This window comes from Megalobrama amblycephala, linkage group LG4 (genome assembly GCF_018812025.1).
Source record: "Megalobrama amblycephala isolate DHTTF-2021 linkage group LG4, ASM1881202v1, whole genome shotgun sequence".
Taxonomy (NCBI): domain Eukaryota; kingdom Metazoa; phylum Chordata; class Actinopteri; order Cypriniformes; family Xenocyprididae; genus Megalobrama; species Megalobrama amblycephala.
This window is the reverse complement of record NC_063047.1, coordinates 13,819,636-13,835,265: the sequence shown is the minus strand read 5'-3', so window position 1 is coordinate 13,835,265 and position 15,630 is coordinate 13,819,636. Positions and strand designations below refer to the sequence as shown.

Genomic DNA, 15,630 nt, shown 5'->3' with positions numbered 1-15,630 from the left:
GAATACAAATGGATTAAACTACTTGATTTAGTGAATATATCATAATTTACAACATGTGGATTGATTCCTTGCAGCAACCATTTTGTAAAATGCATTTTTCATGAAAAATGTCACTGGTGTTACTGTCACTGGTGTTACCTTTTTATGAAAATATCACTGGTGGTACCGTCACTGGTGTTACCCGTTTTTAGATAAACTTTATTTAAAGCTATTCATTTAGTTATTTTGCATAAAAAAAGCACTAAGATTACATGATTCTAACTTTTCTTTCTCATTGTTAATCCTCCTTTGGTCAGATATGGCTAAATTAAGGGGATTTGGCTAAATTCAGTGCAGGGACTTTACAGACAGTTTTAAAATGTTGTTTATAATCTTTTACTGACTGCTTTCACTAAGTGTCAATGACAGTCTTTTATTGTACACCAAATGTAAAAATTTAGTCCAAACTACTTAATTATAGTTGAAAAATTAAGGATCTTTGGTCCTATGTATACGTCACTGGTGATTCATTGTGTCACTGGTGTTACTGTTTTTTGTCTGTCACATTAAATAAAATGTCATATGTGACATGATAATAATTTTACATTCATTGAATTCTGCTACACTCAAGAATTAAGATGTAAAGGATTGTATCATTACTTGTTTATTATTGTTTTTCAAATATTTTTATTGTTATAGCAAATACATGGTTGCGCAATTGAATTAACATCATTCAATCACACTTTTAACAAACCTGATTAAAATAAATAACACACAATCTCCTTATTTTTTGCATTATCATTATTATTCTGTAACTCTGACTGCATGTGCTGAAAAAAAATGAGAAATAATTTCATAAAAATGTTTAAAAATGCCAGAGAAGTAAGGTAACACCAGTGACAAAAAGAGGGGACATGCAGTTTTTAAATAAATGTACAAAAAAAATAAAAAATCATTAAGCTGTCATTTATGTGTATTCATAAAGTCAAAGTGTAATATAATAATGTGGTCTAAGTTTAAATGTTAAAAAAAGAAATACATTTTAAGACATTTTGTCATACCAAAAGTGGACGTTTCTGTAGAATGACCCATATACACCAAAAAGACTCTGGTCTAGTTTTCTTATTCAAAAGCTCTATGCATGGTTTGCTCCAGCCAATTCTTTCACACTCTCCCGATGTATACTATGGCTCTTGATAATAGTATATGTAATCTGCAGTATTAACAGACAAAATCTAAAGTTCAAATTAGAACAACATTGGCTGCTTTGTTAATAATTTGTAATTATTTTTGATATTTTGCAGTTAAAATCATATATCATATTTCAGTCTCAACAAATGTGTGCACTTGTGCTGGTTCACCAAGACAGTTAAATCAACAAACTTACCCAGTTTTCCCATTTAAAATGTCATAAAAAATGTGCTATGAACCTTTATATGAGGTTCAATAAAGACAATGTTATGTAAAGACATCGTGTCATTTTATTGTGATGTGTATTTTTTAAAATTGCAATATAAATGACCAAAACTGGTGTTCTGGTTCCAGTTGATTGTCCAGTGCGTAGAAAAATGGTTTTATTAACAACTTCTGACCGAATATAATGGGCATAATTTTTTGAAGGTCACCTAACTGTAAACACATTCCAAAAAATAACAACAACAACATATACCTGAAACACCTCCACAGTAGTTCTAAGAAATGTTAAGTCATTCTTTAGACACAGATCTACAATTATACAGATCTGACAATTACGCACAATTTCAGTGCAGTTATAATACCAGATCACCCTGAAAAGAATCTGAAACAATCAATGGCTGTGTGTGAAGTCAAACAATTGAAGAGGGAAGGAGAAAGAGTTTGTCCACAGTGAGAATGATTTCTACATGTAACTTCAAACCTGTATATACGAAATTAATGACAAGACCACAGAAGGAGTCTTATATAGTGAATGTGCAGTTCTTCACTGAGAGTCCATTGATGCCGCCACTATGCCATGCTGTCTCAACTGGTTTCTGATCATCTGATTCTTTGATTTCCACTCTTCCATCTGTGTATGTGTGTGGGTGGAAGAGAGGGATTAGAGAGAGAACGACTGCAAGAGGCAATGAAACTCTGTTTTCTGTTCTCTTCAAAGCATTCATACCACCACATAACACATGTTTGACATTAGAATTACTGTTAGCAGCAGCAGTTGCTATTAGTAGAAGCTGTGGTAGCTGGTAGTCATCCTGTATTGTTCATTAATTTACAAAATACTTTATAATAAAAATATACCTGCAAAATCAGTAGTATAAAATGAACTAAAAAGATCAGAATGTTCTTTAGTTTGAAATGTGAAGCTTTTGCTGTGGCAAGTGAAATACCTCTTGTTTGAGAAGCTGATTGTCCATCCTCAGTCTATCCACAGTATTAAGCTCCTCCTCCAGTCTTGCGTTGCTCTGACGCAGCTCCTGGATATAGTCGCATGCCTTCGACAAGATCCCACCTTTACTCTACATGGAAGAGCAAAAGAAAATCTAAATAACCAGGATTCTCAATCTATTTACATGTTGGTGTACAAGATGTATTAGGAGCTGTCAGGTTTGAAAAGTTCAAAAATCAAAAAAGGCTGAGCTCTGAGGTGGGCGGCTCCTTTAAATATAAGTGCTATAGTTATCAAAAAAGTTGTAAGTCTTGGTTAAATTATATCTGTGAATTATATTCACAGTAGGTGTATGCCATTGGTGAAGGAACCACACATTAGTGTGTTCAGGAATGCATTTATGCTATGCAGTGTGTGGATTTTCTTTTTTTTTTTCTTTTTTTTTTTACAGTAAAAAGTTTCTGTTTAGAATGCAATATAGAACTAACTGTTTAAAAATATACAGAACTGAAGGAATAAGTATGGGATAATCCACAGACGCATGACGTGGAGGCAAAGATGTGCATTCAAATCATTTAATCCACAGCTAGACATGGATTATCCCATTTATACCATGGTCATTTGCCAGCATTGACAAGTTAAAGCCGTCATTGATATTTGCAGTACAATATTTTGTCTGGGTCCAAGTCTAATTTTGTCAGTTACAGGTCGTTAGATCAACTAGCATACTTCCCGCTTTAAATAAGAAACAAAGATATAGTAGTGCAGTAAGTTTACATTTGTTTGAATGAATGAATGAATTATAGCATTTATTTGAAACGGTTTTAATGCACACCATCCAGCCAATCAGAAAAGAGTATTCGAAAAGACCATGGTATAACATTTAAACCAAAAAAAAAAAAACAATAAAAAACCTTACACTTTTGAATAAATCATTCAAACTGGCTACTGCTGGTGCTTGTGCTAACTAAGCTTACTTGACCGTTCTTGGTTGCGTCCACATTGCAGTCAGGGATGGTTTTGGAAAGCTGGACAATCCAATTGTTGATCTTGTCCCTTCGTCTGCGTTCCACTGAGGTCAGAAAGCGAAAGCTTACGTTAAGATGGATCTCCACATCATCTTTAAAGGTAAATCTTTTGCAGTCTATTATGAAATAAAGAAGCAGGGAATGGATAATGAGATGGAGCTGCTGAATTCAGATGAAACAGAATAACCTTCATTGTGTTGAGCCCTCCGTTTGTCATCCCTGGAAACGCGCTGTGTTCCTGACTTACTGTGGAGGAGGATATAGGATTGGTTGAAGAAGTTGGAAAGAAAAAGATTACAGTGATTGGACATGTGTTTTTATGTAGGCTATGTGATCTGAGATAACAACCTCTGCTGTGTTGTAGCTAGAACATCCTGAGGTGACATCATTACATAGAGTTGACCTGCAAGAAAAGAAAGAAAGGCAACTGAATATATATATATATATATATATATATATATATATATATATATATATATATATATATATATATATATATATATTCAGTTGCCCTACAGGAACCAATGTCCGCCCACCACAGTCTCACAAAATCCTGTGGGAAACACTGGCTGTTGACACAACAAGCTTGTAGCCAAACAGCAGTAGGGGCATGTCCACTCATGATGGGAGAGGAGAGAGAGTGAGCAAGAGGGAGATTTGAAGAAAGAATGTTGAAAGAGATATGGCTGAGAGACATTACAAAAGAGAAAAGGTGGAGAGACATTAGAGAGTGGGAAGGCCTGAAAATGGATGCCAAGGTTGCGTTGTTTTTGCTCTGTACGCAAGTAATATTGATTTTGAGTGTGTGCTGCTGGCAACTAACAACAAACTCTTGCTTGTATATACTCATGTACTGTATGTTCATTTTTTGTTGTTCCTTTTTGTTCATCCGTCATCTTCGCTTTATTGCCACAGCCGGTTATTATACTTTTAAATGTGCGTTCTGTGTCAGAATGTCTGTATTTGTTTTGATATGTGTGATGCTGCCCAGTGCCAATTTACCCAATATTATTTCGACACCCCGGGTTGCCAGTTTACGAGAACACAGCGTATTGCAGCCATGGAAACCAACTGATTAACTTAAGGCTCGTTGAGCTCTTTCCTGTTGCGTGTCCTTAATCTGGCAACCCGTGTGATCGTCTAGTCTGAGGAGGAGGGGTGGGGGTAACAACTCTCTCCAATATTTTGAATTTAGACTGCGGTACCCATTTCAACCGTTAGCTGTTAATAGTACATACCACATCTTTAATACTTTTGTATTATGCTGCTGATACTTTTTCAAAAGAACAGCCTTTATTTGAAAAAAATATTTTGTAACATTATAAATGACTTCGTTTCACTGATGAATTTAATGCATCCTTGCTAAATAAAAGCATGCATTTCTTTAAAAAAAAAAGAATTAAAAAAAAAAAGAAAGACCCCAAAGTTTTAAACAGTAGTGTAAATGGAGTTTAGCATTACCTGTAGGGGTGGGCTGAGATAGTACCGAATCAGCTGTGTGGAGATTGGTTACCATGGTACCAGCAGTTGTGTCAGAGATGGTGGCAGGATAGTAGTATTGAGTTTCAGACGTCTCTCCCTCTAGACTCTCAGACTGAGAAATTACAGCCTTTAACCACATGCACACAAACACCTACTAAACACAACTACTTCTCATATATATATATATATATATGTATACACACAAAAAATTGTTTTCAACAACAAGCTCAAATTGATAAACCCATTTAAAAAAAAAGTAATACCTGGGTTACAGGTGGTGTTGCTGCCTGTGTTGCTGTTGGAAACCCAGTCACCACACTGACTGCTGCAGCCCCATCCGCCTGTCCTTCTACCTGCCCATCAGCCAAGTGGATTACCCGGTAGGTTACCTGAAGCAGGGAGGTCAAGGTGTTAATCATCAGATCTCATTTTCTGTATTTACTATGCATACATACAGTGGGTACGGAAAGTATTCAGACGCCCTTAAATTTTTCACTCTTTGTTATATTGCAGCCATTTGCTAAAATCATTTAAGTTCATTTTTTTTCCTCATTAATGTACACACAGCACCCCATATTGACAGAAAAACACAGAATTGTTGACATTTTTGCAGATTTATTAAAGGTCCCGTTCTTCGTGATCCCATGTTTCAAACTTTAGTTAGTGTGTAATGTTGTTGTTAGAGTATAAATAAAATCTGTACAATTTTAAAGCTCAAAGTTCAATGCCAAGCGAGATATTTTATTTAACAGAAGTCGCCTACATCGAACGGCCAGTTTGGACTACATCCCTCTACTTCCTTCTTTAATGACGTCACTAAAACAGTTTTTTGACTAACCTCCGCCCACAGGAATACACAAGAGTTGCGTTTGTAGAGTGTGTTTGTCGCCATGTCGTCGAAACGCTGTTATTTTCATCCCGCAGTACAATCACCGGGTCTGATTCCGGCTCAAATTGATAGGGTAAAATTAAAGACATGTTTACAATAACACTGAGCGCATGCATCTCCACGTTATGGTAAGAGGCGTGACCTTTCCGGGCAAGGTTCGCTAAGCTGCTGTCGAATCACAACACAGGAACCGCTGGCACAATCAGAACTCGTTACGTATTTCTGAAGGAGGGACTTCATAGAACAAGGAAGTCATCAGCCCGTTTTTATGACAGTGGAAACAGCGGTATACAGATAAGTAAATTATGTGAAAAATACTGTTTTTTTTTTACACGTGAAACATGAACACATGTTATATTGCACACTATAAACACAATCAAAGCTTCAAAAAAAACACGAAAAACGGGACCTTTAAAAAAGAAAAACTGAAATATCACATGGTCCTAAGACCCTTTGCTGTGACACTCATATATTTAACTCAGGTGCTGTCCATTTCTTCTGATCATCCTTGAGATGGTTCTACACCTTCATTTGAGTCCAGCTGTGTTTGATTATACTGATTGGACTTGATTAGGAAAGCCACACACCTGTCTATATAAGACCTTACAGCTCACAGTGCATGTCAGAGCAAATGAGAATCATGAGGTCAAAGGAACTGCCTGAAGAGCTCAGAGACAGAATTGTGGCAAGGCACAGATCTGGCCAAGGTTACAAAAAAAATTCTGCTGCACTTAAGGTTCCTAAGAGCACAGTGGCCTCCATAATCCTTAAATGGAAGACGTTTGGGACGACCAGAATCCTTCCTAGAGCTGGCCGTCCAGCCAAACTGAGCTATAGATAGAGACCAAGATAGAACTTTTTGGCCTTAATTCTAAGCGGTATGTGTGGAGAAAACCAGGCACTGCTCATCGCCTGTCCAATACAGTCCCAACAGTGAAGCATGGTGGTGGCAGCATCATGCTGTGGGGGTGTTTTTCAGCTGCAGGGACAGGACGACTGGTTGCAATCGAGGGAAAGATGAATGCAGCCAAATACAGGGATATCCTGGACGAAAACCTTCTCCGGAGTGCTCAGGACCTCAGACTGGGCCGAAGGTTTACCTTTCAACAAGACAATGACCCTAAGCACACAGCTAAAATAACGAAGGAGTGGCTTCACAACAACTCCATGACTGTTCTTGAATGGCCCAGCCAGAGCCCTGACTTAAACCCAATTGAGCATCTCTGGAGAGACCTAAAAATGGCTGTCCACCAACATTTACCATCCAACCTGACAGAACTGGAGAGGATCTGCAAGGAGGAATGGCAGAGGATCCCCTAAATCCAGGAGTGAAAAACTTGTTGCATCTTTCCCAAAAAGACTCATGGCTGTATTAGATCAAAAGGGTGCTTCTACTAAATACTGAGCAAAGGGTCTGAATACTTAGGACCATGTGATATTTCAGTTTTTCTTTTTAATAAATCTGCAAAAATGTCAACAATTCTGTGTTTTTCTGTCAATATGGGGTGCTGTGTGTACATTAATGAGGAAAAAAATGAACTTAAATGATTTTAGCAAATGGCTGCAATATAACAAAGAGTGAAAAATTTAAGGTGGTCTGAATACTTTCCACTGTATGCCACTTACCTGCCCCCCTGTTCCCTCCGTTTTGAAAAGATGATACTTAATTTGCTGATCTGTGGAAAATGCGGCAGCTGGCTGGATGGTTGTGATAGTCAGTGGGTCTTCTGCCGTTTCATCAACACCTGGTAAAGCAGCACATAGAGGTTATTGTTTAGTGACCCTCTCGGTTTGGTCCAACAACTCCTAAAACAACTGGAAATCAATTTTAGTGTGTCAATTTGAACATGAAGTTGTCTGTTTTGTTGTTTTTGCAGTTGAGAGGTCAGATATTTTATTACTGACAATCTCACTGATGCTACATTTAACTGATGGCTTTTTTAGTCTTGCTGGAGAAAATGTGAAATTTGTTTCTTGAGTTCCAGGTACATGTACTGTATGCACTTAATTTAGCATTATATGGTGCTATACAGGCTGTAAACTGTCACAACTGAACTGAAACCAAAGACTGGATGTTACCAAGCATTTTATTATGCTGTTAATTTCACTACACACATTATGACCCGAAATGACAAAGGAACTTATGGGACGGTTCAATTCAAACTCAATTCATCTCACCATCCTGCAGTATGGGAGAATCTTCAGGATCATGACTTTTCTGTTCTCTAAATAGAAACAAGGATGTAGGATAAATACAATAATCATAATAAACACACTAATGTCTGTCTAGGTTTTTCAGGGCATGTAAAGATTGACTCAATGACACTGAAGATGAAACTAACCTCATATTTGTGAGTGAATCGTGATTTGGGCTTCAGCTTTGTGGTCCTCAAACGTAAACATCCACTGCAAAAACACAACAGACAGTAACAGCGCACATTTGATACAGAGACTTTGCACTACTGCACTCGTTGAGTAGATCCTGCCCTTGAAAAGATTGCAAAAAGCAGGTGTGGCGTCGGGATGTTATGAATTTTTACGCCGCTGCGTTAAAAGTCCCACCACCATAGCAATCTGTTGAAAAGCTATAAAAAGCTAATTTTGCTAACTGATAGCCGATATGTTGTCCATCAGCTTTTTTTTTAAACTTATGAATGTTATATCATTTATATCAACACCACTACAATAACTCTGACTAACTTATCAAACAAAGCAAAAAGCAGCATTTAGCATTTGAGCTAACCAAACAAAGAAGGATGAAAAGCATCCCGCAAAAAAGTTTCAGAATGATTTAGAATGTACGGCTAATAATAAGCCATATTATCGTTTCACAAACACACACACTCGAAAAAAATATTAATAACATTTAATAGAGTTACCTGTATGTCTTTAGAAGCAAAGGTTCAAGAAACATATCCCTTCTGCGCATGTGCAGCAGTGTTTTCTTTTTAAAACTGTTAGTCACTAGAGGGCGCCATACACAACAGCGTCATCATTTTACTTCTAGTTTATTAAGGCATGTTTGAAAGGCTATTCGCAAAAACAACATGCTAAAACGTCACATCTTTCAACAAATAAACAAACACAAGTCCCCAATCAGAGTACAACTTCAATTTTATTTTAAAATTCATTTTACACCAAACAGTGGGTTCACTTGACATCTTTGAAAAGCATAATTCATACATCAACATCCAAAGTACATGATTTTACAGGGGCATGCATCACTTAACAGTGTTTTTGACATCACCATCACCCAAACCAATGCATAGCATCACTTAACAGTGTTTTTGACATCACCATCACCCAAACCAATGCATGCATATATATATATATATATATATATATATATATATATATATATATATATATATATATATATATATATATATATATATATATATATATATATATGATGTGATTGAAAGTGCTCTGATGTATCTGAACAACCTGATTTCTGAGAAAATGTTTATAATGTAGTACACGCTAGAGGATTTATAATTTGTTTTTGTTTTGTTTTTTGGGGAAGTGGAGTTGTATAGAGCAGTGGTTCTCAACCACATTCCTGGAGGCCCACCAACACTGCACATTTTGCATGTCTCCTTTGTCTGACACACCCATTTTAGATCTTTGAGTCACTACTAATGAGCTGATAACCCTAATCAGGTGTGTTTAATTAAGGAGACATGCAAAATGTGCAGGGTTGGTGGGCCTCCAGGAATGTGGTTGAGAAACACTGGTATAGAGAGATCCATTCTATGCTCAAAGAAGCTCTGACAAGAGTGGGAAAGTAAGGATAGCTAGCAGGAGTGCTGCTCCACTGTGCTGAACAACACACCAGCCAGAACAGGTCTGAAGCTTACCTGGAAAACAAAGAAGAAAAAAAAACATAGCGGCCTGATCAACATCAGTCAGTCATTGATTCAGTGGAATATTTCCATAGAAATAAAAGTACACAGAGAGACTAAAAGTATTCTTCCTTTTCAATTCCAAGCAATCAAGTTGATAATCATTTACTAATGCAGATGAAAAATGAGCTTAATTCAAATTAATTTGGAATGTTATTTTCTTTACAGAAAGCAAGATGTAATAATTGTTAGTTTTGTTGTCTTACTCTTATCCACAGTTGCAGAGACTGACACTGGTGAGGCAGTCTGTTTGATGAAACAAGTGTAGTTTTTGGGTTTGTCTGCCGAGAAACCGTTCAATGACAGCTTGCATGTGTTGTCGACAATGGAGATATTGGCACGGTTCTTGAAGGTGGGGTTTGGGATGCTGCTGCTGTTGGTACTGGCAATCAACTCACTCTCCGTCATGTAGTAGCAAGTCTTCGGGAGGCTGGAGCCTGAAGCTGGAGTGAACTTGCAGTACATCTCCAGGTTTTGCTCCTTAGTCAAGCAGGAAGAAATCTGAAGGGAAGTCTGGCCAGTAGCAACACCTAGAAAATTACAACACCAAAGTTTGAGCTGAAACTGGTAGAAGACTGTCCTGTGTATTTTCATATGATCAGAATACATCTTGTTAGATAACATCACTTAATACACAATTATAGCTTTGGTGTAATTTTTGATATTCATCAAGCAGAAGAAGAGGAACAATGCATGTTCTTTTCTTCTCTTTTCTATGAGCGTGAAATGGAAAAAGTAAAAAGAATGTCAGTTTACCCAACAGGAACAATGTGGCAAATGCAGTATAGCACATCATCCTGACCACAGTACACATCTGCATATTTCACAACAGAACCTGCAAAACAAAAACAAAAAAAGGGGGGGGGGGGGACAAATCATTTACAACACAATAAAGTAATACTGACTACCTCATTCTTTGTAGTATGATTAAAACATTAGCATTTATTACTTTTCAGGACTTCAAGTTTTCAGCTATACTAGTACATTTTTATGTGCATGATATTTGGGCCATGAGGGTGAGGGTAATCTAAATATTCCTGATAATTTGTACAGACAATAACCAAGCTCTCACAGCCACTGCAGCACATGTCTCACACTCTCAATATGGGTGGGGTCATGACACATAAGAGCACATACATACAAACAAACAAACAAGAATATTATAGTAACAAAAGCACACATTTATGACCCAAACTTAACCACACACAATTCTCGGTCAGAAACCCATCAGGGACTCGTAATAACTAGACTGATAGGTGAAGAACTCCCTACACCGTGTATCTCTGATCTCAGGCATGACTGAACTTGTGAAAGATTCTTTTGAAATGACATGTCGCATGAGACGTTCTTTAGAAGCCAGCATTTGCTTCTGCAATGAAAGGAGTTTTAATAATCAAAACATGACCGTTTAATGCAATTACGAGTTTTATTTAAACTTAAATGCACTTTAACGCGTCATTCACAAAGTCAAGGTAGCCAGTCACATTTTTTTGTCTGGGTGGCGTTTGGGAGTAACGGGGACCAGACCGCTACGCGTGCGAGTTACATTTCTAGTGGCGTCTTTGATATTTATTTTCATACATATTTATATTATAGACGTTCTGGCGAAATGTAAATGAGTTTGTTGCGGTTCTTACCTTATCTTTTCTGCTTTAGGATGCTGGAGCTGTTGGACCGTTATTGAAGGCAACTCCCTCAGTGATCACTTGAAGCCAGAGAGTGAAGTGGAGAGATTAGTGCAGACGCACGCCCATATACATCACGTTGAGTCATTATAATAAACCAAGACCTCCCATTGTGATCAGCTGAAACTTGTGTGTACAAGTTGTTGTTTAAGAAATCAACAAGGTAGCGCTGGTGTGAATAACCTCGTCAAAGTCATGTAACTAAAGTTGGCAGCACTGTAAAAAATGATACTTGCGACACCATTTGAGGTCGTCGCCACACCCTTTAAAGGTGCCTCATGTATTTTGTTGTGCACTCAAATTCAAAAATGCACCCATATATATTTCACGCTTTTCTCTTGAGTTTGTGTTACTGTGAACTCATGGGCTCCATTATTGTTAAATTCAGAGAACTGCCCTTTTTGAAAAGGTGCCTAGTTTCCAGAGGGTTTTGCCCGTGTGGTAGTCTGAGTTGCTGACTGGACTATATCTGTTCATGTTTACAGTAAAAGTTCTAATTCAATCTAATTAAAGTAAAAAAGAAGTAACGTTTCGTTGCGCACCAGTTACAGACAAAACGTCATCAGTGTGATTAAAGATACATTGTTAAAATATACACGCATGAATTTAAAACATTAAAATATATTAAAAGGCCTATATGTAGTAGCATAACGTTTTGTGCATGTCTGGAACTGATTTGAATAATTTATTATAAGATTAAATGCTTTGACTCATGTATTATTAAATATGATTTACTGACATCATGCATGACATCATCTTTTAGCTAAAGATTAATTTGCCACTGAACTGCAGCACACATTATATTTAATCTCACTTCTCATTCTTCTCACACAACAATGTATTTTAACAGTATGAAAATTTTATGGAATGTTTATTATTATTATTATTATTATTTTAAATGATCAACCTCTATTCAGAAAATTAAGGGTGATGTGTCCCTCTTAGTGTCACTGGTGGTTATGGCCCTGCACTGTTTTCTATAAAACTGATTTGACATATTTATTATGAAAAGTGCTATAAATATATATTATTTTCAGATAACATTTTAACAACTTGTTTTTGCTTCAGTACAAAGACAACTAAAACCCAATTATTTAATTTTTGGAAACAAGGTGTATTTGTAATATCATGCTTGCTATTTGTAGTAAAGTGATCCCTCTTAAAGGGATAGTTCACCCAAAAATGAAAATGTGATGTTTATCTGCTTACCCCCAGAGCATCCAAGATGTAGGTGACTTTGTTTCTTCAGTAGAACACAAATTATGATTTTTAACTCCAACCGTTGCTGTCTGTCAGTCAAATAATGCTAGTGGATGGGAACTTCTACAATAAGAGTAAATAAAACTTGCTTAGACAAGTCCATATTAAACCCTGCAGCTCGTGACGACACATTGATGTCCTAAGACAAGAAACGATCTGTTTGTGCGAGAAACCGAACAGTATTTATATCATTTTTTTTTTACCTCTAATACACCACTATGTCCAACGGCATTCATCACTCGATTCGTTAGGTCTGATCGCGCTCTGACAACGGCAGTGATGTCTCGATCTCATTGAAGTATATGCGCGAGACATCACTGCCGCTGTCAGAGCGCGACCAGACCAAACGAATCGAGTGATGAATGCCGTTGGACATAGTGGTGTTTTAGAGGTAAAAAATAAAATGATATAAATAGCCTACTGTTCGGTTTCTAGCACAAACCGATCGTTTCGTGTCTTAAGACATCAATGTGTCGTCACGAGCCGCAGGGTTTAATTTGGATTTGTATGTCGTATTTTATTTACTCTTATAGTCCAAGTTCCCGCTGACTTGCATTATACCACTGACAGACGGCAGCGGTTGCAGTTAAAAATCATCATTTGTCTTCTACTGAAGAAACAAAGACACCTACATCTTGGATGCGCTGGGGGTAAGCAGATAAACATCAAATTTTCATTTTTGGGTGAACTATCCCTTTAAGGGTATCATCATATTTCAGGGTCCTTGGCATTAAAAAGTTTGAAATCTAGTCTTTCTGATATACAGCATCTCTGTTTTTTCCAAAATATTGTTAAATCTCTGATAAAGCTATAAGAATAATTGTAATCGTTCATAAATAACAGCATTCTAAAAAGTGTTTTGATGTAACAAATAAAAACATCTGTACAGGTTACACTCTACATTCCTTTATTGTTTTCTGTGACATTTCTCAGTATAGATCCTTCAAAAAATAAGACAAAGCATTGGAAAGAGATGCAGTGAAAGAAGGGAAGACAAAGGTTCTCACAAATATAAGTGCGTGAAATGTGCATGTCTTGATCATATAGCTATGCGGTCTTTGTGAGTCATTATGGTCAAAATGAAACAGACAAAAGCACTACATTGCAAAAGCTCAGATTATACCTTAAGCCAACCTAAGGCACTTAAAGTTAGTGCAAGGAAGCATGTGCAAGAAGCAGCTAAACATGTGAAAAGCAAACAGTGCAATTAGTCGTGTACATGCAACAGCTGCACTGTGCATGTGAGCGCAATGGAAGACACATAAATACATGTAAGAGTACATCCAAATTTAACCTTGATAATCTCACTCTTATGCACTTGTGTTCTGTTCCAGGTCTGTATCATTCCCCTTGAAACGTTACTGAAAAACGTCCTTGAGTTATTTGTGCATTCAGGATATATAGTTGCATCATGTGTGAGTTCTGCAATTTAATATGTCAACAGTGGTGATGTCCTTCAGACAGAGCTGAACAGAGTGATGAACAGAGGCGCTAAGACAATGAAAAAGTAGTATAACGCATTTTGCACTGGACAAATTGCAAGGATCGATAAACCAGCCGACCAATCAATGAAATTATAGATTACTCTTACAATGATTTCACTCAGTTATTTCTATAAATATTACAAAAATGTCAGCAATAAAAAGTATATCTTTTTGAGCTACTATATGACTTGATTTGAAGGAAGCGCATAATTGGATACAGTACATGCAGAGGCGGACAGTAGCGAAGTATTTTTACTCTGCTCAAGTACATTTTTCAAGTGTCTGTACATTATTAGAGTGTTTTTCTTTGGAAAATGTTTAATTTACAACATTCCAAAGCATAATGTTGTATTTTTTTATTGCACTACATTTCATATTGAATTTCATTTAATACTTACATTAGAAATCTAGAAATCTTTTACTCATGTAAGTCAAAGTAAGAAAGTACTAGATTTTTAATGTACTTAAGTAATACGTAAAAGAGAAACGTATTTATGAAATGTAGTGCATGAAATTGTGCCTTGGAATGTTGTGAAGTAAAAGTTTTCCAAAGAAAAACACTCTAATAAAGTACAAATACTTGAAAAATGTACTTGAGTAGAGTAAAAATACTCTAGAGGCAGTCCACCTCTGAGTACATGTTACGCTTTAGTCCAGATGATGATGATAAAAAAGGTTCTAAAACAAAGGTATTTATTATATAAAACAAACTCAAGTACGCCACAGATGAACAGGTAATGTGACAGCATGTAACACATGACAATACTGGACCATGAACTAAAAACAAAGAGTAACTTAAATATACAAAGATAATGAGTTCAAGGGCGAACAGATTTGCATATTGAATGAGTGGCCATGGAAACTACTGACTGGCAGGAAAAACGAAACAGGAACATAGGACACAGGTAACTGATGAATATGAACTAAATGAAACTATGAAAATGAAACTAACACAAACAGAACTTGACAGTATAAAGGTCCTAAGCTATATATCAAAACAATAATATATATTTCTTAGAACAGAAAATAGGTGATAAATATTTTGGATGCCTGATCAACTCCAGCTTCAGCATATACTTATTGGTGCAGTCTTTCATCTGAATTGAATGCAATTGACAAACATGCTGCAATCAGTAATACTAATCTTAGTGTAAAATGATCATTACATTAAACATTTGGAATAAATGCTGTTACAAACGTCTTGTTTGCAAATGTTCAGACTGAAATATTTTAAGTCACTGTACACTACCATTCAAAAGTTTTGGGTCATTAAGATTTTTAAAATGTTTTTTAAATAAGTCTCTTGTATTTAGTAAGGCTGCATTTATTTAATTATGAATACAGTAAAAACAGTAGTATTGTAAAATATCATTATAATTTAAAATAATGGATTTCTGTTAATATGTTTTAAAATGTAATTTATTCCTGTGAAGGCAAAGCTGAATTTCCAACAGCCATTACTGCAGTCCATTCGGAAATCATTCTAATATGCTGATTTGGTGCTTGAGAAACATTTCTTATATTATAAATGTTGAAGACATACTTCTTTTATTTTT

The 15,630-nt window shown here is 36.3% G+C and overlaps 2 protein-coding genes across 3 annotated transcripts; both read right to left on the bottom strand.

Moving 5' to 3' along the window:
• Nucleotides 1–1,442: 1,442 nt before the first annotated feature.
• On the bottom strand, nt 1,443–8,728 carry usf1l (upstream transcription factor 1, like). 2 transcript variants are annotated; one of them, XM_048187703.1, is made up of 11 exons: nt 8,620–8,728; nt 8,083–8,146; nt 7,919–7,965; nt 7,367–7,485; nt 5,115–5,240; nt 4,831–4,978; nt 3,718–3,772; nt 3,557–3,615; nt 3,319–3,413; nt 2,343–2,471; nt 1,443–2,026 (listed from the first exon to the last, which is right to left on the bottom strand). In XM_048187703.1, exons 2-11 carry the CDS (start codon nt 8,085–8,087, stop codon nt 1,940–1,942), a joined length of 870 nt encoding a protein of 289 aa, XP_048043660.1. In that variant the 5' UTR covers nt 8,088–8,146; nt 8,620–8,728; the 3' UTR covers nt 1,443–1,939. The 2 variants fall into 2 exon arrangements, with proteins under 2 accessions (XP_048043660.1, XP_048043662.1); XM_048187705.1 differs by having other exon boundaries at nt 4,831–4,963; nt 8,620–8,727.
• Nucleotides 8,729–9,371: 643 nt separating this feature from the next.
• On the bottom strand, nt 9,372–11,532 carry thy1 (Thy-1 cell surface antigen). The gene is made up of 4 exons (XM_048187706.1): nt 11,283–11,532; nt 10,402–10,480; nt 9,852–10,175; nt 9,372–9,600 (listed from the first exon to the last, which is right to left on the bottom strand). The coding sequence occupies exons 2-4, from the start codon at nt 10,463–10,465 to the stop codon at nt 9,500–9,502; spliced, it is 489 nt and encodes a 162-aa protein (XP_048043663.1). The 5' UTR covers nt 10,466–10,480; nt 11,283–11,532; the 3' UTR covers nt 9,372–9,499.
• Nucleotides 11,533–15,630: the final 4,098 nt, after the last annotated feature.

Bases quoted from the DNA above. Each gene is read 5' to 3' on its own strand.
- thy1 (XM_048187706.1), bottom strand. From the start codon at position 10,465: ATGCAGATGTGTACTGTGGTCAGGATGATGTGCTATACTGCATTTGCC. The intron at 10,176-10,401 runs GTAAACTGACAT...GTAATTTTCTAG, and splicing joins TGCCACATTGTTCCTGTTGG to GTGTTGCTACTGGCCAGACT. The intron at 9,601-9,851 runs GTAAGACAACAA...TTTGTTTTCCAG, and splicing joins CTCTGCAACTGTGGATAAGA to GTAAGCTTCAGACCTGTTCT.
- usf1l (XM_048187703.1), bottom strand. The intron at 4,979-5,114 runs GTATTACTTTTT...ATGTGGTTAAAG, and splicing joins CAACACCACCTGTAACCCAG to GCTGTAATTTCTCAGTCTGA. The intron at 2,027-2,342 runs GTATTTCACTTG...ACACATACACAG, and splicing joins ATCAGCTTCTCAAACAAGAG to ATGGAAGAGTGGAAATCAAA.